At 41.4% G+C, this 20826-nt stretch overlaps 4 protein-coding genes across 5 annotated transcripts; 1 reads left to right on the top strand and 3 right to left on the bottom strand.

The window, feature by feature from the left end:
* Positions 1 to 473: 473 nt before the first annotated feature.
* Positions 474 to 3550, bottom strand: LOC129588094 (uncharacterized). Its single transcript, XM_055482157.1, has 3 exons — positions 3296 to 3550; positions 1854 to 3186; positions 474 to 1708 (listed from the first exon to the last, which is right to left on the bottom strand). The coding sequence occupies exons 1-2, from the start codon at positions 3432 to 3434 to the stop codon at positions 2138 to 2140; spliced, it is 1188 nt and encodes a 395-aa protein (XP_055338132.1). The 5' UTR covers positions 3435 to 3550; the 3' UTR covers positions 474 to 1708; positions 1854 to 2137.
* Positions 3551 to 4329: 779 nt separating this feature from the next.
* LOC129588043 (replication factor C subunit 1-like) lies at positions 4330 to 9084 on the top strand. Its single transcript, XM_055482062.1, has 14 exons — positions 4330 to 4574; positions 4695 to 4734; positions 4824 to 4867; positions 4946 to 5050; positions 5244 to 5423; positions 5619 to 5804; positions 5911 to 6162; positions 6228 to 6432; positions 6549 to 6847; positions 6908 to 7045; positions 7101 to 7571; positions 7812 to 7957; positions 8037 to 8253; positions 8484 to 9084. Exons 1-14 carry the CDS (start codon positions 4572 to 4574, stop codon positions 8814 to 8816), a joined length of 2619 nt encoding a protein of 872 aa, XP_055338037.1. The 5' UTR covers positions 4330 to 4571; the 3' UTR covers positions 8817 to 9084.
* Positions 9085 to 11295: 2211 nt separating this feature from the next.
* LOC129588158 (doublesex- and mab-3-related transcription factor A2-like) lies at positions 11296 to 14411 on the bottom strand. Its single transcript, XM_055482281.1, has 3 exons — positions 13944 to 14411; positions 13551 to 13773; positions 11296 to 12337 (listed from the first exon to the last, which is right to left on the bottom strand). Exons 1-3 carry the CDS (start codon positions 14217 to 14219, stop codon positions 11598 to 11600), a joined length of 1239 nt encoding a protein of 412 aa, XP_055338256.1. The 5' UTR covers positions 14220 to 14411; the 3' UTR covers positions 11296 to 11597.
* Positions 14412 to 18659: 4248 nt separating this feature from the next.
* LOC129588118 (uncharacterized) lies at positions 18660 to 20778 on the bottom strand. Of its 2 annotated transcripts, none has more exons than XM_055482197.1 (3): positions 20587 to 20778; positions 19996 to 20188; positions 18660 to 19640 (listed from the first exon to the last, which is right to left on the bottom strand). In XM_055482197.1, the coding sequence occupies exons 2-3, from the start codon at positions 20129 to 20131 to the stop codon at positions 19036 to 19038; spliced, it is 741 nt and encodes a 246-aa protein (XP_055338172.1). In that variant the 5' UTR covers positions 20132 to 20188; positions 20587 to 20778; the 3' UTR covers positions 18660 to 19035. The 2 variants fall into 2 exon arrangements, with proteins under 2 accessions (XP_055338172.1, XP_055338171.1); XM_055482196.1 differs by having other exon boundaries at positions 18662 to 19640; positions 20512 to 20776.
* Between the last annotated feature and the right edge of the window lie 48 nt (positions 20779 to 20826).

Below are 20826 nucleotides of genomic sequence, written 5' to 3'. Positions count from 1 at the left end.
TTATACACCTGCATGAAAAAGTAAAACGGAAAAGTATCGCCATGTTTTTAGGATTTGTAGCAGATTAAAAGTAGCACATACAGGAGTACCGTGCCGGGCGTTTAAGAGCTTTTGCTACTTCATTCTTTTTTAGGCCCCTTTGTGATGTGCAGGTCGGCTTGCCCTTTTTGCGGCGCCAAAATGTTGCCTTGTTGTCAGTTACGTAGCACTTTGTTTGATTGTTTTCGTGAAATTGTGAACTACATGTATTGACGATTTTGAATTGTACCAACCACAGGACAATAAAGGCTGAGACACAGCATGGGCCGGCAGATTGGAGCCAACAGGCTCATTGTCAGTCAGGCTGCCGATGACTCGATGTACTGCAGTACTAGTACTGTAATTAATTGGTACAATATGTTCTGTCGTGCATCGTTATTTACTGCTATATTAGGATTTTAGATTTAAGTACTACAGTAATCTGCGCAGGCTTGGTTACATAATGCATATTTGCTTTGCAGTGAAACGCAAGATTTACCTACAGGTCGGCGCATTTTGATGCAAAAATTCACAAAAGCAACAATAAAAAACAATATAGCCTATCATCAAAGTGCAAACAAATCGCCATTCGACTATTTCACAATGGTTACACTGAAGGCTGAAAAAAGATGACTTAGCCAAAAGGCAGAGCAGGATCTTACAACAAAAAAAAGCATTACACATTTTCGGCGTACGCAGGTTTAAAAATAAAAACAAAAAAAAACAACAACCTATCATCCGAAGAAAGATGTCACCATTCCCTTCAGCAGGTCAATCACGCCACCACTGGGTGGATACAGAGACAACAGTTCTTCCGCTTGTTCAATAACATCTTCAATGAAATCCCTGCACTTCACTTGTGGATGTCCCAGCAACAATCTGATCTCCTCCAAATAATTTCGAAGCTTTTGTCTTAACAAACTTAACTCTCTTGTCCGTTCACGTTTATTTTCTTCGGTAAGCTGTTTCAGATGGCAATAAGTCAGCACCGTTTCGAAAATTGTCGCATACCACAAATTATTAGGCAATTCGCTGTTGGACAGGTACGGTTCCATGCTTTCCATCACTGTTAACAGCGATTCATTCAAATCATCACCTCGCTTCCATTTCAAAAATATTTTATTAATCAGAATATCAACGACTTTTTCCGGTTTTTCCACGATCGTAAATAGTCTGGCTGCTTCCACATAATGATTACATTCTAACTCGAACATCGCTTTTCCTTCGATGATCCATTTTTTGTCAAAAAGCAATTTTCCGCTTAGAACGTCCATAGAATCGCTGTTGTCAGATAGATTTGTTTCCATGTTGGAAGAAATAAACTTGCGAATGCGGCTGTCACGTTTCTCGCATGGCTGATAGTGCAGCAGTAAAGCTACCGCATATTCCCACTTGTTCTGGAGTACAAGTGAAGAAACCAAGGCTTCGATAGCCTGCTCGAAAACATCCACCGGAGCATCAAAACCGATATTGTACAAAGCGCTAAGGAAAATCCACTTATAAAATGCATTCCATCTGACAAATTCTGTACGTCGTACAAAAGTAATATCCTCAATTCCAAGGTACAACCGAATAATACTGTAAAGAATGCGGGGAGGGCCGTCAGTTTTCACATCATCATCAACAGGTAAGACACAGCACAAGTCGTAGATGCAGCAATCTTCGTACATTTTGAAAATGTCCTCCAAGCCTGCAACGAAACTTTATTGCGTACGCGATTATGTGCAGTGGGCCAAACTGTGGCAAATATTTCAAAACGTGTTTTCGGCAAGCGCATTCTAAATAACAATTGTACAAAAACAAACACATACAGAAGTCGCAAAAACATTACTTACTGTTTGGTTGATCGCTAATCACATAGTAAGCGCACATAGCGAAACAATGCAACCAGTCCATATTCTCGCAAGCACTGCTGTCTTCCACAAAAATCGATCCCGATAGCAACAGCAGAATCTTTTTTATCCACTGTCCTGCAGCTTTGTTTTTGTTCCACAGCTGAATGATGGCAACTTGATACGCCAGCTGATGCCGATTTTCCCTATTAACTCCAATCAGTTCAGCTAAGGCTTTATCGTTGTTGCGATGCTTGGCTATCAACGCCGCTTGGCCCAGGTTCAAATCAGCCAGCCATCCGCTGGAAAACTGAGTGGTACATATCGTCGTGGTAGTCCTGCTTGTCGCTATTGAAATGCGGCAAAACGTCCTTGAGCCATGACAAAAATGCCTGCGCGGTTTCCGGTCTATCCGCTTTGTAGCCCGCCTGCCCAGCAGAACTCCCAGCGCCCCATAACGCGCAAATCAACTTCAAAGCGATCCAAAGATGCATAGCTTCTGTCGAGTCAAACGGCACTCGAAAAAGTTGCTTAGCAGTGAATTCCAGATATTTCCCGCTTCCCCTAGGGGGAATTAATTCAATACGTCCGTTACACCGCTTGATCTCACAAGCGGCAATATATTCCTCGAAAAACAAATCAAACAGCGCAGTAGATGATTCCGGGGTCTGCGAAGCCTCCCGTACGTCGATTTCGGACTCGGACAAAGCTCCATCCAGTTCATCGCTTCCAGTACGTTGCGAGTTATCCGCTAATCTCTCAAGAAAATGTATTCGCCAATGCGAAACACCGTCGCCTACATCAGGAGGGAATCGCAGAGGGCCACCGTCCGGACTGTAGACTTCTGCGGAAGCCAGATTGTGCAGCAGATCACTCACAAGGAAATCCGACAGCGGAGAACTCTCAGATTTGCTGTAGACCACTTGGGGCCGTCTCTCGTAAGATGGAGCCCATGAATGCGTGGCTGCAGAATTCTGTTGTCGGGAAAATGTTTCCTTACTGTCCGAACTCTGGCCATTGGGTGAAGAACTGCCCGCCAGGCATAATTTATATTTGGAGAAGCCAGAAACTGCGAACCGAAAAATTCCCGTTTCGGCGCTGTACATCGCAGATAGCGCAACTGGATCGCTCTCATCATGCGAGCTGGCCACTGTGGTCGTGTCACCATGTCTCGTACATTCCAGACGCCATTCGTCAAGATTCCATACATTTTCGAACGTCACGCTCGCCGGTCGGTTGAACGGACTGCAAATGCCCGATTCTTCGCGGATTTCAATGGATCCATGATCAATATGCACACCAGTGTACAAATCATCCGCAGGAATCTGGACGCACTCTAAAGGGGCATTGTAATAAGATCAATAAAAAGCCGGTTTGCAATTTATATTTATTTACGTTTTGTTTGCGGCGACAAGAACCAGCTTGAGTACAAATCAGGAGCTTACCAAAGAATGTAACGTAGCCAACTCCACGTCTGCCAATCGACTTCACCACCAAGGTCGATGTAGGCTCACTTTCATCCGGAATGAAGTACAGTTCATGCTCGTCACTACCACAGATGCAAATAGAACCGCGCCGTGACATTTTTTGAATTTCCTTATGCGGAGACTGGAGAGCTCCAACGATACCGATACGCTAGGAGTTACGAACCCACAAATCTCGACAAAATTCCCATGAAGCATGTGGCGCGGGCGCCCTATCATTTTGGCCACCATTCATTTTGGCCACCATTTATTTCGGCCAGCATTCATTTTGGTCACCACTGATTTTAGTACCGTTCGATTTTCAGTAATCACTAGTACATACATTCATTACGCTGTGAGTTTCAGATGTTTCCCCAATAAATAAAAACATAATAAAAATAAACATAAGAAAACATAAGGAAAACAAGTAAATTTAATAACATAAACCTAAAATAGTAAACACCAAAAAACCGAGGGCAAGAAAACCTAAGAACCTAAGAACCTACGAACCTAAGAATAACCAAGAAACAAGTAAGAAGACCTAAGAAACCTAAGAAAACCTAACAAAACTAAAACAAAAATCGAACCATCACCACCATGTTTTGGCCGAAATGAATGGCCAAAATGAATGGAATGGACACGGTGGCGCGCATCTTTTATTTCTGCACCAACCGCCTTTCAACAATGGCCGGATCAAATTCAAGGTCAGGACGATAGAACCAGTTCTTTGCTCTTCAGTCTTCACTGCAGCTTCCGTCGATTCCTCTTTGAATTTTCGATTTTCCAACGCTTGAAGTCGAACTTATAATTTATCATTTCTGGCAGAGTCATAATTTAAACGTGTTTACTAAATGTAACAGCACTCATACAATGTCAGCACTCAGCAATGATCATGAATCACAGTACAGTAATCGGTCGATTAATGAAGTTATCGTCACCACCCATCCACCACTGCTTTTGCGCCCATATCATGCACAGCATGCAGATGTACGGCACCTCACAGTCCATCACTTCGCACGTTTTGTTATGAAACTCGAAAGTCGAAACTTTTCCGATATCAGTCATATCAGCTTCAAAGTCATGCAGTATTTCTTTCATATTGAGACGCCTTTCGTTTTCTCCGTGTAATTTGCGACCACTTCAAAACTACTTTACCTTTAGTTTCCGTTTTTTAGAAGATTCGATTTATGGGAGCAAGTTTAAGAGTTTGATAAGTGGAGTGAATACCCCGTCAGCCGTCTCACCTAGGCGCCAGGAAATGGTACGTGCACTGGCTGAAAATCGGCAAAAACAGCAACAGAGGTTCATGTTTATGTTTTTGAGCAATGTGGTTTGTCGCTGATTTTGAAATCTCCTGTGAAATTGTGTTTGTATTCTGCAGAGCAAACCAGTGAAAAATGTTGGAGGTTCTAACGGGAAACGTAAGCAGCTTGTGAAGTTTTCGCTTTATCTCTGTAATGGGATAAGTAGTTATTAACAGATCCATCTTTTTAAAGTGCGTGTTTTGCAGGATCTGCGACTGCCTCTAAGGGATCTCCCAAAAAAACTAAAAAGGTTAGCCGATTTCATATGATAGGACCGATTGCTCTGCTTCTGTCAAAAGCGAAGGGGGTGTCGATCGATTCTTGACAGGATGAGGACGAAGATGGTGATGGACAGCAGAAGAAAAACGCAGGATATCGGAAGTTCATGAGCCGCGCGCCTCCGCAGGCGCTTGGGTCAAAAGAAGTACCAGAGGTATCAACTTTATTTACTACGGGTTTTTTATCCCTGCCCCTTGGATAATCTTTCCATAATCTTAGAAAAGTGACAGATGTGCTTTTGAATGGTGGAGTTGGTTTGGTGTGCAGTACTCACTCTGCTGTGCAGCTTTCCAGCTTCATCGAGCCGAGAAAAATTTGGTTTTGGTTAAATTAATCCGCTTGGGTAGGGCCCGGAAGACTGCTTGCAAGGCTTGGATTTTGTGGTGACTGGCGTTCTGGACAGCATAACTCGAGAGGATGCTGAGGATTTAATAAAACGTCACGGAGGTTCCGTGAAAACAGGAGTATCGAAAAAGACGTCGTACTTGGTGGCCGGGCGAGATGCAGGCGAATCCAAATTGAAAAAGGTTGGTTATTTTTTGAAGCCGCCTGGGGCTTGATTGTGGTGTTAGTTTTAACCTCTAAATGTTGTGCTGTATTAAAGCTGGAAAGTGGGAATGGATGGGATTATGAAATTAGTATAAGAAATGGGATTGGATTATTTACATCTTAAAAACCAAAATAAAAAAATGCCTGTTAAGCGGTTGGTTGTTCGTTTAAAGGCTAAAGAAATGAAGACGAAAATTATTGACGAAGATGGTTTATTCGATCTGGTACGAAAAGCGGTTCCAGAATCGAAAGGCAAACCCAACGGTACGGCTTCCGGAATGAAAGCAACAGGTTTTTCCAGAACGGCTTCAGTGGTTAAAGTATCACCCGGAAAATCGAAGAAAAAGGACGCTGATGTGGTAATAAATTTTTCTGTCGTATATTTGAATGGTGGTATTGAACTGTAAAATATGCATAAACTGGATTACTGGTTAACTAGTTCTTTACGGTTTTGACTTGCCTTAGATTCTTCTTGATTCGGACGACGATGACCAGCCTCCGGCGAAGAAAGCGCGGACCACTGCCAGTCCGGTGAAATCTTCGATGAAAGCTGTTGCATCAAGCAGTACTGGGGCTTCTAAATCAGCATCAGTTGTAAAACCCGCTGTAAAACCCGCTTCTCCCGTAAAAAAGCCTATTCTATCGGGCGCAGCTAGCTCGCCTGTGTCCGTGAAGGCTACGGAGAAAGCACCTGTTGTTCCGTCTACATCGAAGCAGGTGACGGTGATCCTGCCACGGTGCTGCGTCCGGTTCGGCTTATGCGTAGCTGTACACTGTTGCAGGTTTCAAACACCGCTAGCGATCCAGCACCGCGTCCGTCCTCGCAAAATGTTCCAGCGCTGTTGTGGGTGGATAAATACCAACCAAAATCTTTAAAGAATGTTGTCGGCCAACATACACCGCAAAGTCCTGCCAACAAATTGTTAACCTGGTTACAGCACTGGCAGGACAATCGCAAAAAACATGGATTTAAGGCTGCATCAGCAGGTTAGCGTGTTTTTAAGATCCTTAAAAAAACTTAGCGTATTTTTTCAATGTAATGTAGCGTATTTTCAGTGGTATTTGTTATCGGAAATTTTTGTTAAGCGCTGTTTGATTTTTAGGTCTCTACAATAAATCCGGCAGCACCGATGGGGCGTCATTTAAAGCGGTTCTCTTGTCTGGCCCTCCAGGAATAGGTAAAACCACGACAGCCGTTTTAGCATGCAAGGAAGCAGGTTTCACCTATGTTCACGTCAACGCGTCGGATAATCGCTCCAAGCGCATCTTGCAAGAGCAGTTTATGAGTGGTGTGACGTCGCATTCACTTCTGGAATATCAGGAGGGGGCGGCTGTTAAAAGTGCCATCATTATGGACGAAGTTGATGGAATGGCTGGAAATGAAGATCGCGGTGGAGTGCAGGTAAAAAGCATTTGCACTATTTTTTATTAGATTATAAGTTGTACCTGATAATTGATTTAGGAAGTTATACAACTTATCAAGAATTGCAAGATTCCAGTGATCTGCATTTGCAATGACCGTCAAAGCCAGAAGATGCGTTCGTTAGCAGGGTACTGTTATGATTTGCGTTTCCAGCGTCCTCGGCTTGAGCCAATAAGGGTAAATAAAATTCTGTTATTAGATCGCATTCTGTTTTGCAAGATTTCGTTGATAGGGTGCCATGTTGTCGATATGCGCGAAGGAAGGTATTAATATTAAACCAAACGCTTTGGATGTAATCATCGAAATGTCCCGTCATGATATCCGTCAAGTACTGCATAACTTGTACACCTGGACATCGTCAAAAAAGACGATGACATATGATGAAGCCAAAGCGAATGCAGCGTCTTCAGAGAAAGATAGCATTAAAATGGGAGCGTTTGAAGCGTGCCGTCTGATGTTTGCAGCTCCTAAAGGATCTCGACCAGGCGATTTTATAAACGAAAAGATGGACTTGTATTTTGAAGATTATAACTTTGTACCTTTGTTCATCTTCGAGAACTATCTGCAAGTTCATCCTTACGCCAACGTGAACAAATATGAAGTCTTGGATAATTTAAGCAAGGCTGCCGAGAGCTTTTCCATTTCGGATATGATTGACGCCGAAGTTAGGTCAAAGCAAAGTTGGCATTTGTTGCCACAGCATGTAAGTTACAAAGAGATTAGCGCATAAATTCAATATCATCAATTTTTGAATTAGTTAATTGAACCACCCTTGATATGATCTGAAGAAATGTTATTAATTTTTGACGATAGAAACTGTTAATTTTTCGGTTCTAAGGTTATAGATAGAGGTTGCACGTAAAGGATGAAAGTGTCTATCTCTCAAGCTTAAAGATAGTTTGATCAGTTTTTCCATTGAACTTGAATGGTTCTCTTGTTGTAGGCTGTTTTTTCGGCAGTGATACCGGGAAATTTGATGCGGGGAGCTATGGGAGGCATGATCAATTTTCCGCAATGGCTGGGAAAGAATTCGTCCAGTAATAAGAACAAACGATTAGCACAAGAATTGCAAACCCATATGCGACTAAGGTAAGGTTAACTTCCAGATTTTCGTTCGTGTCATCACATTTTCTTTGCTCTTGTAACATGCATTTATCTGGATTGGCAGAGTTTCGTCAAGTTTCACTGGCTTAGTGCTAGATTATTTGCCGGTAATGCGAAAAGCATTAACTGTTCCCTTGAAAAAGGATGGTGCTGAGGGTGTGGACAAAGTAGCCGATTTCGTTAATGCCTATGATATGTTACGGGAAGATATTGATTCTGTGTTGGAAGTCACTTCATGGGGAGGAAAAGACGATGATCCCATGAAGGATGTTCCCGCTTCGGTAAGTTTGTACATATTCTAGCTTTGTTTTAGAATACTGCAGCAGAATTTTATGTGTAAGGCATAGTATGGGTACTTTCCGTCAAAATAGTTTATCCGGTTTGAAACATGATATACAGTCTGGTATTTAAATAACTGTATAATTGTTAGTTTCCTAACTTTCGTTCGATTTAAGCAGGTGCAGCGAATGATCGCGAATCTTGTAATGATACGAATGTTTAAATTTTTCAGGTCAAATCCACTCTTACTCGGCAGTTAAATAAAGGCACTCATCTTAATCCTTATTCCTCTGCTGAAGTGAAAAAATCATCACGGGCTCGAGCGGGAGGTGACGCGGAAACAGATTTGCTGGACGAGGAAACCGCGGCTGCTCTGACAACTGCAGCCGATGATGAAGATAAGGAAGATGATAATGTGGAGAAGGATACCATGATTAAGGTTAAGGCCAAGACCTCATCGGCTGCCAAATCATCGTCAGCGAAGGGGGGAGCCGGAAGAGGTGGCCGTGGAGGAGGGCGGGGTGCAGGCGGTGTAACTGGAACATCTCGACGAGGAAAAAAATGATAATCGAGAAAAGGGAATTCTGATGTTTCTTAAATGATCGTTGCTGTGTTGAAATTTTGTAAGTGATTTATGGCATTGCGATTTTTATTTTTTTTGGATGTGTAAGGAATCCATACTATGGATTTTCGTCTGCTGTAGTTTTATTACTTTTGGGATACGTTCCATTGTAGTGGTAATGTTTTCTACGGCTGTTAATTATACTGGGTGCATATTCACCGAGCTGTTTGCTTAATTGATTCCACACCTATAAAGAAGTGAAACCACTGTGCATGTTACAATAATTAAGAGTTTCATGCGGAAGGTTATACTCGTTTTTTTCCATGTTTGTTGGTGATGTTATATATTGTATTGTCGAGAGTAAAGTCGAAGGTCACGAAGGGAGAGCGGTTTCGCTGTTTAAGTGTGTTGTGGTTTATGCTGACTCCTGCTACCTACATTGTTCTTGCGTAAGCGATAAAATGTCATGTTGTCAAGTGCTGGTTGGTGGAGATACTATTTTGCGTAAAGTTTCTATGTTTGCATACGAGCTTTTTCACAGCATTTTATTGACAGTTTTTAGTTTGTCCCCTGTAATCCGCTTTGTTCTCACGCCGTTCCTAATCTCCTCTCAATGTGATAATACAGAAGTAATATAATGCAAAGTAAGTCTTCTATTGTTGGCGGTGTTAAAATCCTCTTGTGTCTCATCAATTTGAACAAAGATAACGAAACACACAGAAGACGAAAAAAATAATCATAAAATCAACTGTTTATGACTAGTCCTTCAAGGCGGCTTATAAATTTAAGCTGAGTCGAAGCAGTTAATGCAGTGTTAAAGTAAAGAGTCTTAACTGCGGCCGACAAATGGTTGAATTCACTTTGCAACACCTGAGATTTGTGCCGAGCTGTGTGATGTGTATGTGTATGGAGATGGTGCAAAATCTTGACAAAGCCAGAGAGATCGGATTTCATAAAGTATTTATTGTACTTTATACAAACTGGCTTGGATCCTGTCATTTCTATGGAGGCGCTTCCAACGCACAATGTTGTCAGCATACGCCGCATAAAGACCTTCTTCCGCAGACTAATTTCTCTCACGTATGCATCCGCTGTTGCCATTATGTGCACCCGGTAACATTAGCCGATGAGAAATTCATTTCCGTAACAGATACCTTTTGCTGTTTTACAATCGTGGTCAAAATAAGGACTTTTCTGTTGATTCCACATTGTCCTCGTGTTCGATATACGCAACCGTGATTCAGCTGTATTTAATTTTTCCTGCATTAATACTCGCTTTCTCACGCATGATAAACTTTCCTTTACAAAGCAGGAATAGTGCCACATGACGGAGAATTGGGAGGCAAATGTGTTGTAAATGACGTTTTGATAAAAACGAAAATTTCAAGTACGTACAATCGTCGTACATCGTATTGCACGTGTACACAAAAAAACTGCCAAAATATTTTCACTTATCTTGCATTCAAAATCCTTACAAATTCATAAAGAAAATTGGTTGTGCGGACAATAAAAATGTATTTGCATCGTTGTTAACTTGTCACAATGTCACCTATCGTGTTGCATGCATACCCACCTACACCGCCTACGCAAGTCGTATATAAATGTGGATGTGTTCCGTACTGTTATAGAATACAGATATGTACAATTCAAGCTGCCGCTTGAATTGTACATATCTGTATTCTATAACAGTACGACCAATACACGAAACGGCAATAAGTAGCAGTATTGTCTCTGGAAGTGGATACGCTGGTAATGAAAACATGTAAACCATATCACAAAAGCCGAAGTTGTGCAGGTTTGAAGTGAGAGCAACTTTAAACTCGAAACAAGTGTTGCTTTATCGTTTCCCTCCTTCCATATGCAAGCATTTCTCAGGTAGTATTAGTTTACAGCCGACGGTGTTGGCATACGTAGGCCGCTTCGCTTACGAGGATTGCAAATCGGTAGAAAACACGAAACACCGAACTGCGGAAACAGATGTTTGTGCTGGCCTTTACAGTTTGCAATATACCTTGCTTAAATTATTTCAGTAATAGTATTATCCGCTACGAAAATATACATCATGTCGTCGGTTAAACAAAACGGCAAAGGGAAATTTTATGAAACGTCTCATGCCATTACGCAACAAACTAAATTCTGGGGAAGAAAGTCTTTCGATGCTGTAATTTATGGGAGTCTGCGTTGTCAACAACGCTTTTATGTAGCCGTTAAATTAGCGCATAGCGCACTGGAAGGTTACAATTGCCTGAAGAAATTTGTGTTTCCATTTATTTTTTCATTTTTCTAGGTTAGATTACTATTAGTTATACATAACACTATTAAACGATACTCTAGACCTGGTTAGACAAGTTTTAATTTCTGGTATACATTATGATATTGCATGTCGTGTAATTATTAGTTTTGCCAAGAGTCTTTACATTCCTCATTAATTTTGCTAAACACTGTATGTGGTGAATATACTTATTAAAATGGACAATTCTCGTTTCACCGTGTGATTACCGTGTAATACAATACGAGCTACATACAAAACACACATCGAAGTTTATAGATATGGATCCCATAGTGACACTTTAAACAGAAATAAAATAAGATACACAAGTTATGTGGATTAAAGAAGTGGATACATTCACAAACTGAAAATTTAAATACATACTCATTGGAGTTAGAGTGACACCTGCAATCTGCTAAGTCGACATATTCTCCACCGATCCAAAAGTAACCACTGCCTAATTTTAGCGCCAAACAAACATGCGCAATGTGTTTGCACAGGATAATATGTGTTTGTTACTTCTTCTTCGATAGTAGTCCCACCTCACTCAAATTGCTACCGGTCGACTGAAACGGGTATTCCATTCCGGGTGGCCGGAAGCCCAAATAAGGAAATGTTAGAAGCGGTTGGTCGGCGGGAAAGCGTGGCAGTCCACCGGACCCCGGATGCACCATGTGAATGGGCGAGAAGGCCGATTTCATGGCTTCCATATTGACAGGCGGATAGAAGCGCGAAAAAAAGGGATTACGCGGTAAGAAGCCGGGATTCAACGGCATCGGTCCGGCTGTCGGATGCTGTGGGCTGGGCTGCATGGTGGAATTGGCGTTAGTGTTCTGAATATTCATCGCGTGGTCAATGGCTTGTAAGAGATCACCATGATTCTCCCGTAGAACAATTTCAAGCACGGGGCGCGGCTGCGTGGGAAACAGTCGCACCAGAACATCTAAGGGATCGCGTTTCTTGTGTAGCCGAGCAGCACTAAACATCGTGTTCTTGCATTCGCCTTTTGAGGAATCGGACTCGATGTCCGATACATTATCCTCGCTGTTGCCGTGGCTGTTGGGCGTTTCCGTTCGTTCCGGACTTTTGGACTTATCTTTCTCCTCCCGTTTAACCGTCTCTTGACTATCTTCCGGCTCCAGTGACCTTTCCTGCGCGTTGACACGCGCAGGCACCGCGACACTGTCGAGCATATCGGCCATTGATCGTACGGCGCTATTCTTTAGCTTCTTCGCCAGTGGTTTCTTTGTCGGTTCTGTAAAGATGCATTTGAATTTGTGCATGGGCATTACAAGATGTACACAGCGATGAATGAAATTGTCAAAAGCAGAACATGTTAGTTCTTTCCGCGGCTGTCTTCAGTTTAGTCGATCAGTGCGAAGAGGGTTTTATTCAAGCTTTTTCAAGAAAATTTAATGAATTAACAAACGGACCAATTGACTAAATGCATTCCCGTTGTACAATCATAGAGGAAAATGTGTTTGAGTGCGCCATGTGTCGATGACAGTTCATCTACAGTTCATGGTTTTGTATCGCGATAAATGCTGTATGCTTGAGCGTGTTTGCCATGCAAGTTGTTAATGAAGCACAATAGAAATAAAGCAACTCATTTTCCGATTTTCTAACATCACATTCATGCCGATCATCAAGTGTCCTGTCGCTAACTTAAGAATACAGTTAAGTATTGGAATCCACTGACTGTGACGTAAATTCAACGGGTCACGGGAAAATCTATGGGCGTTGCACCGCATAAATCGCATTTGCTAAATCAAGTTTACTATCTCCTAACTACGGTAATTCAATTAGCAAAATATTAACAAAAAGTTGTTAAGAGGACAACACAATTTGCGAAACTAAAAGTTTTTTTTTGCAACACACATGCTGAACCTGAGCCTTGATTAACTGCTGTTACTGCTCATCGATATTGCTTAATTTCCGTTTTTTGCTAAACTTTGATTTCAACATTTCTGCATTGTACTGTGCACAATATTCCTGTGCTTTTCAAAAGAGCAACATCATAAAAGGTGCTGCCCTTCATTTGAAGCGATAGCTGCTGTTCGAACAATATCAGAACACAGGTTGGCAACTTTATATTGCTGTAGAATCAATAGAAATTTCATTTTTATTCTTGCAGACGTTTCAAAATTTCCGTCTATTTTTATCCGCAAATATATGTAGCGGTTCGGACGCTAAGTCAATAACGGCAGAGCAATAGTCACATTCATGAACCCATGACGCAGACTGTATCCACTGTACATCTACATATATTTTAAATGGTAAGTATTGATATTGGCATCGAGAATTGTCACACAGCCACTTCAAGCTGTCAGATTGGCTACTCTTATGCGCGGAAAAGACCGAATCAGTGGCCGTACGGCGTCCAGCACAGCGTAAGCTGTTGCTTAACCGGATTCCCAAATTAGAGAATTAGGTAAACAGAAGCTCAGACTGTTACGATATATCGGTACCTGGACTGGTTCGTTCATTTTCCGAGTCATCTGATCCAGCCTCGCTGTCGGGATGCTTCCTGGAAGGATCACGTCGGAAATGGCCGTTTTGTCCGCCGGCGGACATTGTTATGCCATTCGCTTGTTGCATAGCCTGAAAAAGTCCCGGTGCACCACTGGCATATAACAAGCCGATCTCGCGCGCTTCCGATTCTTCTTGTGCCTGTTGTCTTCGCAGAGCCACCTTCAATAAATATAATTTTATTACTTACTAAGCTATGATTACAATACAAAAACGAACATAAACATATTACAACAGATGCACTGCTTTTAAGAAACCGAAACCAGAAACTGCGTTTGAGCAATCACGCAGATAACAACGCATTTTGCTTATTTTTTAAGAAGTAAGGTTACCTGCGCTGCCATTACACGCTGTCGTTCGGCAATCAGTGTGCACTTCGCACATAGACAATCTTTCCACCGGCAATATCGCTTATGCCCTTTTAACGCGGACACAACACCGTGATTGCGACAGCGGGCGCATTTTGGTGTTCGCTGATAGCGCTCGGATGCCCGTAGCAGTAGTGCGGGATGAAGAGCATTTTGCGACAATGTCCCGGGAACGGGCAGGCCCAGTGCCGAACCGTTCATGCTACCTTGCTCAAACGTTGGGTCAGGCGACGCAGACATTTCTGAATATTATATTTCCGATAACGTAACAATACAGATAGCGCTGCAGTACTCCTCGATCTAAAGCAAATTAAACATTTATATCTTAGGATAGAACGCTGCACGGTAACTGATCATTGTGAAAGTGCAGGGATGTAAGTTGCGGTCAAACACTTCCAACTAACCGATCTTTGGCTTGAATGAGAGTTTTAAAGATTTGCATGTCTCAGCTAGCGGCAAGAGTCAGCAAAGGCCGGTTGATAAGTTTTGAGTGGATACATTCAAAGGTACAATCGCTTCCACCAATCGGTGCACGGCATCGCACCCTTCGCTGTAGACTGGTCTGTTTGTCATATAAGGGGAGTCTTTAACTGTTCAAATCGATTAGTTGACGTATACGTAAGCGCGCTCTGATTTGTCGTGATATCTGCGGCTGGGTTTGCGTATATGCACATTTAATTTGTGTGGGCTGGGTGACTGGCATATGTAATTTCCAAACTGACGAAATGCTGGAGTGTTCTTTTAAAACACTTTTGTGCACTGCCGGCACGCAGTTTTAATTATGCGCAGACGTAAGTATTATTATTATTGGTTAGTGATAGTTCAGAATTTTAAATTATTGTGGTTAAACTGTCAGCAAAGTACCTCTCCGTTGCTTTTCCATATAAAAACCAGGATATGTCGTAACTCGTAAGTAGGATCAGAAACAAGCACTTTATTCAAATAAATCATGAAAAACTCAGGAAAAAGTTATGTTTTTGTTTTCTCCTCTTCTTGAAACCGTTAAATCACTCCAAATAGAACGTCCCCATTAATTTCTTTGCCAAACTAGTAAAATTTCATTAATCCCTGCGTGCGCTGGCAAAATGGTGCCGCTCATATGAATAGTGTAACTTTATAATCAGGGGTGTTAATTAAAGTTCAGAGATCTTGGTTGAGCAAAGTTCGATGTTGTCTTGTCTTATTTCGGACCGTGGCATTGGTTGTTGCGAGGTATTTGTACAGAGTTTGACACTATGTACAAGTGCTACAAGGGGTGGACATAGCGCAACCATAACAAGAGCAACTATTCTGCACCGCGTTATGGGTGTAATACAGTAGCGTGAAAACATGCTTTATGGCTATCAAGCGGAAACATTTCTATGCGGTTAAGAGTATTGATTTGGCATCTCATCACAGTTACCTTTTAGACATATTTCTGTTTAAGTAAATATTGAAAATTTGTTCAGCCCTTTCACCTGTGCGATCATATGGAGAATGAAGTGAGTAAAAACTATGTCGGACCAAAAGTCATCCGGTTTGTTCTTGTTCACGGTGCACGTCCGAAGCAAATGGAGCGGAAACTAAAAGAGCATACACAGTTTCCTTGAACACTATCTACCTGTGCTTCCATTGATACTTATCCATTAGTGGTCTATTTAATGCGTCATTTAGCGCACTGAATAACAAGCAGACAACATAAAGGTGAGAAAAATTTGCTTAAAATTAACATTTGTATACTTGAAATGGGTGCAAGATTCACGTAAATAGCCACCTCTTTGGCATGAAAACACTTTAGCAAGTTTTTGCAGAACTGAAAGCGTTAGTTTTCAGAAAAAAAGTAGTCAGTTTCTGGGATTGTGGCATACCAGATGGAGCTCAAAAATGGTCTGCAATGAAATACTGCAGTAAAATACTGCAAATGAATTTTATTTGGTCTATAAATCGGTACACTAAATTACGTACGTATACCTGTTTGTTACAGCTTCCAACCAGACGTTGCACCATAATATAGATATAAAGCTTTTCGGGAATACGGGACGAAAGTTCGTTACCACTGTTTATCCTGTGTATACTGTACGTACAGAGCATATTGCAGTACTCGTCGAAGTCCACACAATTTAGGCACCGTATCAACATGGCCATACCTGACCGAAGTCACCGAACCATATGTATAACCTCTTTTAAGAAGCTTCTATCTTATTGCTGTTACAGCTGCTTTTAAAACTGAAGTCGTTTGTGAATAAGTATTTTTTATATTTTTAAGCAGCGTTTACAAAGCCCGAAGAAAGTCACTTCTTGCATCCACCCGCTAACTGTGCAAAACCATATCATGAACTCCATAAAAATTTTCACGTAATACGAGTATACAGAGTACATACTGAACAACTTGCCATATTAATTTTATTTGAAAAAATTGTAAATAAGTTTGACTAGCAGAAATTTTTAGTAGTTTTTACTAGCTGTATTAATTATGATGCAGCTAGTTTTGTGGCAGCGAAACATCAAGGATCGGTTGTGTCATGGCATGGTGCGCACTGCCGGCACTGGGCACCTTTGGAAGCCGAAGCTACAACAGTTTAGTTAACACTATACTACCGAATACGAGTATAACGCAATGCGCAAGCCGCACAAAACGCGAAAAAAAGCGTTAGAATAAGTACATGCATAGGTCTGTTGCGCAACTTCCAGATATAGAATTTTGCGTCACATGACACTTATTATTACAAACAACTTGTATTTTTCGGCGAACCCTTTCTACAGTTCATGTACATATAATAATATATAAAGTATAATTATTGGCTGCGCTAGCGCGCGACCAGTTGCGTTTAAGGTATGGAACTATGATTAGGGAACTAGGTGCGTGGATGTATTAAATGGGATTTTTTCAAATTTTATTTTCAACTGTTTTTCAAACGTAAAAATGCTAAAATACAGAGCTATTGGTCCCGCTGCGCGGGGTCACGTTTAAAAACATATTGAATTGTTTAGAAATACTTTTAAAATCTAGAATATAGAGGTATTGTCCCCACTGCGCGGGGCCAGCTTTAGAAACATTTTGAAATGTTCAGACGTTTTTGGAAATGTACACAAATCAACAAATACTGAATTTTCAATAAATATTTTGAAATAGTTTTGCAAATATATATTTCGAAATGTTTAGAAACTTTTAAAAATCCTAAAATATGAATGTGTACATATGACCAGTGTACCACTGTCCTAATTTGTTGTTGTACTCTGTACATGTACATAGTATTCAATTAAGCACTGTCGTTTGCTGCGCACATCATCTTGTGCGCTACACCCTGAACTGAATGTATTTTTAAAGCTATGCCCGCCGATTAAAATTTATCAACCGTGTCGTGTATAAGCGTTCACGCTGGTTAGAGCTCCATGAACAATCTTTACTCTTCCACGCCTGTAAATGTCAGTCGGTAGGCAATTCTCTTCTCAAACTGTAACAGATCACTATGGTGGAAATATGACGAACGATTCAGGAACACGAGAACTCAGGAATTCCTCAGGAACACTCCAACTACAACTTCCGGTCGTAAGTCCTGTGAGGATCGGCAAGAGCTTGGACGATTGTGTCACGAGCAAACCTTTATTCTATGCAATAATCCGGGATCGATCATGTACATCAGAAGGAACAAAAATTGCTGTCTCTTTATCCAATTCTCAACACAGTCCACAACGCAAGGAAATCGTAATTAGGAAGCAGTCTCAGAAGTAAATCCCAGACTACTGATACCGATATTAGAAGTGACAAGAACTTATATAGACGCCGTGTTATGACATCATATACACCGCTAGTAAAAGAGGACAGCAAATCACAGCTTAGATTGACTAGATTATTCGTTCTGTTGCAGGTGGAAGGCGGACAGTCAGCATCCGTACGTACATCCCGGCGTGTGATCATACTCCCACACGTCAACCGGACAATGGTCAGCCGCATATAACCACTGCGCACATATTTAAGCGCAACCTTTAAGTGCGCAATTTGTTGCCCGAAAGAGCTTTACTTTAGCGTTCTTGATGAAGCCAAAAACTGAAAAAGTGTAGTTTTTAGTTTAGCAGCGTGAAGGAGTACTGCAGTTTGCATAAAAAATGTTGTCTTGAGCCTATAAGCTGCACAAGCATAGCGCACGTTAGACTCCATTCATATATTGTATAAATATATACATATATACCTATACTTCAGAAGAAAACGTGCGTGTGCTTCATGGTAGGAGAATGTATGAGCCAGCAAGGATCGTGAAATCCATAACACCCTAAATTATCCAACGAGGCTAACAATCTTCGAAAGTTTCGTACATTTATCTGGTTTGTATCCTTGCGCTACAGCAAATTTATGTTAATATTTGTTTTGTTCAGAACCCCTGCACTGGAAATCAGAGGATACAGACACAAGCCACCATAAATCTGACCGGTTTAAAACTGCATAATTACGGTATCATTGTTGCCAGCTGAACGAGGCAAAGACAATCTTGCCACGACGCATTACGCCACTATTCTGCTTTTTTTAAATTTACGAAAGTTGGCGAGAATAATCTGGGATTCAGCTGTAAGTTCTGTACGAATTAGAATTTTGATACAGCGAAGGTAGACAAAACGAACACGATAACAGTATGGTGGTTATCATCAAACATGTATATTTTGTATCGTGACAACAGAATACTATAATACGTTATCAGCTGTACTTTGTAGCATGGCATGCAACTGAATAACTGAAATTGACATTGAATAGTTTGAGCACCACACTTAGAAGGTGACTACCGTAAACTGACCGGAACATATTATGAACAACGGGTAGTAGCTTGCATCGGTACAATACATATTGTACGGATATGTTTACCGGGACCCTTTAACTGCAATAAGATAATTATACAATACAATCAAGTTGTCGTACATGTGGTGAGAGTGAATTCAATAAAATAATAGTAATTCTACTACAGCTTACATGCATTAACACTATTTAAAAACCTTTTGGAAATTTGGAAGAACATCGAATAATCTCTGGCGGTTTATCACTACCAGTTAATTAAAACTTCAAATAAAAATGGTACGATTGCTATCGTTAGTACTCCTCGTCTTCCTCCTGCAGACGCCGGTAAAGACCGTTGACCGTGGCCTCTATGTTGGTGACTGTCGCTGCTTTTCGTTCCTTATCCCCATCCGCGTTGCCAGCGATAACCGAGCGGCTCACGGACATTTCACTGACCAGCACCGAGTGACCATCAGAATTGCCGGCATCCGCTAACCAACTGGCGACGGTTCGGTACACCGCCACTCCCACGCCAATGGACGCTCCCAAGGTCATAAAACTAACAATGTACAACACCAGGGAAACGTATTTGAGGTTCTCCTCGTCCCACCATGGGAGGGCTTTAAGCAATTGGTTGTCTTGTTCAGGCGGTACCTGCCCCATGGAATTATCGAAATATCCCGTTAGGGGCACCAGTGGAAGATTCATACAGCGGATGATAAAGATTAACAGCGTGTTCACAGCGGCCATGATGCCGACAGCGATGTGGCTGATGGCTATGCAACGAGTTCGCCCATCCGAAGTCCAGCGTCGCGAGTTCAACAGGGCACACAAACCGGCGAAGACGACGGAAATGCCACTGACCACCCCCATCCCGGATACGAACGGATGCTCGACATTTCCCTCGAGCATGTATGCTGGTAGAAGGAAACACTCGAGTAAATTTATTATGAACAAAACAATACAGAAATGAAGGATAAAAACATAAAGAAATAATACGTGGAGCACAGAACATTAACGTGTAAGGTATACAAGGCGCATTAAATATTTTAGTCGCACTGTACCGTAGTTAATCTCATTGTTACCGTTAATCTCATTGTTATAGTTAATCTCATTGTTACAGTAGTAATTAATAACTGGGTCGTAGTGCATATGAAGGAGGCTTTACGCGGCTGTTCATAGGCACTACGTATATATTCAGCACAACTGCATTTTTGCTCGTTATGGGATCCTTATTAGACTGAGAAGCTCGCATTCGCATCTACAATATACCAATGGATTCGAGTGTCGTTATTGTGAATCCCAGTAGCAATTCCAGAATGGCGAACAAGCGAAGTAGCGCGATATCCCGTGGAGAAAGGCTTTCTGATAAGTACGCGCGATAGCCGAGTTCCTTGTAGGGATGCATTCTGGTTTAAGTGATTTCTTCTACGTTTACCGGTCAAATCGGACGTATTGTCCCGTTCTGGAAAAATTCATTTTTTACATCAAGTAGCCGACATTAAAGAAATGTACCCGAGCACAAAGTGGAGATGCAAAAAACAATCTTTTAGATACAAAGCCATTGTTAACGTTCACCGTTCACCAAAACAAACTTCAAAACGTTAATTGAAATCAAAGTGAAATTAAATCATGTGTAACTTTGTAAGTACTGTAATAGTATGATCCATATCACCCCGAATTCCCGAAAGTATCCGATAAGAAACTAATTACACATAAAAAAAAAATTAAAAAATTAAAAATCTACGAGATTATGAACCTCGGAACAATCTTCAAAAGGTAACGTACAGTAATAAGAAGAAGAAACTGACAGCTCCTTCCAGAATCTGTAAGGGAGGAATAGTGCAATATAGTGTAACTAACTTTATGATTCCCACAGAAAATTCCCAGAAGCTAGTTCTTTGAAAACCCTTGGTTTTGAAAAGTTTATAATGGCAGAACTGGTATTACAGCTGTATTAGCTTGTGATGCAAAGACGAGCATCACAAGAATTTACAGTCCACTGCGAGTACTCTTCCGTGGTAAAGAAACATATGCATGAAACCTTGTGCTAATGCACGTCAATCGTTTTTCCGTCAGCGTGAACGATCACGAGCGTACACT

Source organism: Paramacrobiotus metropolitanus, unplaced genomic scaffold, assembly GCF_019649055.1.
Source record: "Paramacrobiotus metropolitanus isolate TYO unplaced genomic scaffold, Prichtersi_v1.0 Parri_scaffold0000028, whole genome shotgun sequence".
NCBI classification, from domain to species: domain Eukaryota; kingdom Metazoa; phylum Tardigrada; class Eutardigrada; order Parachela; family Macrobiotidae; genus Paramacrobiotus; species Paramacrobiotus metropolitanus.
Note: the sequence above shows the minus strand (reverse complement) of the source record. Positions and strands in the feature narration are given on the sequence as shown.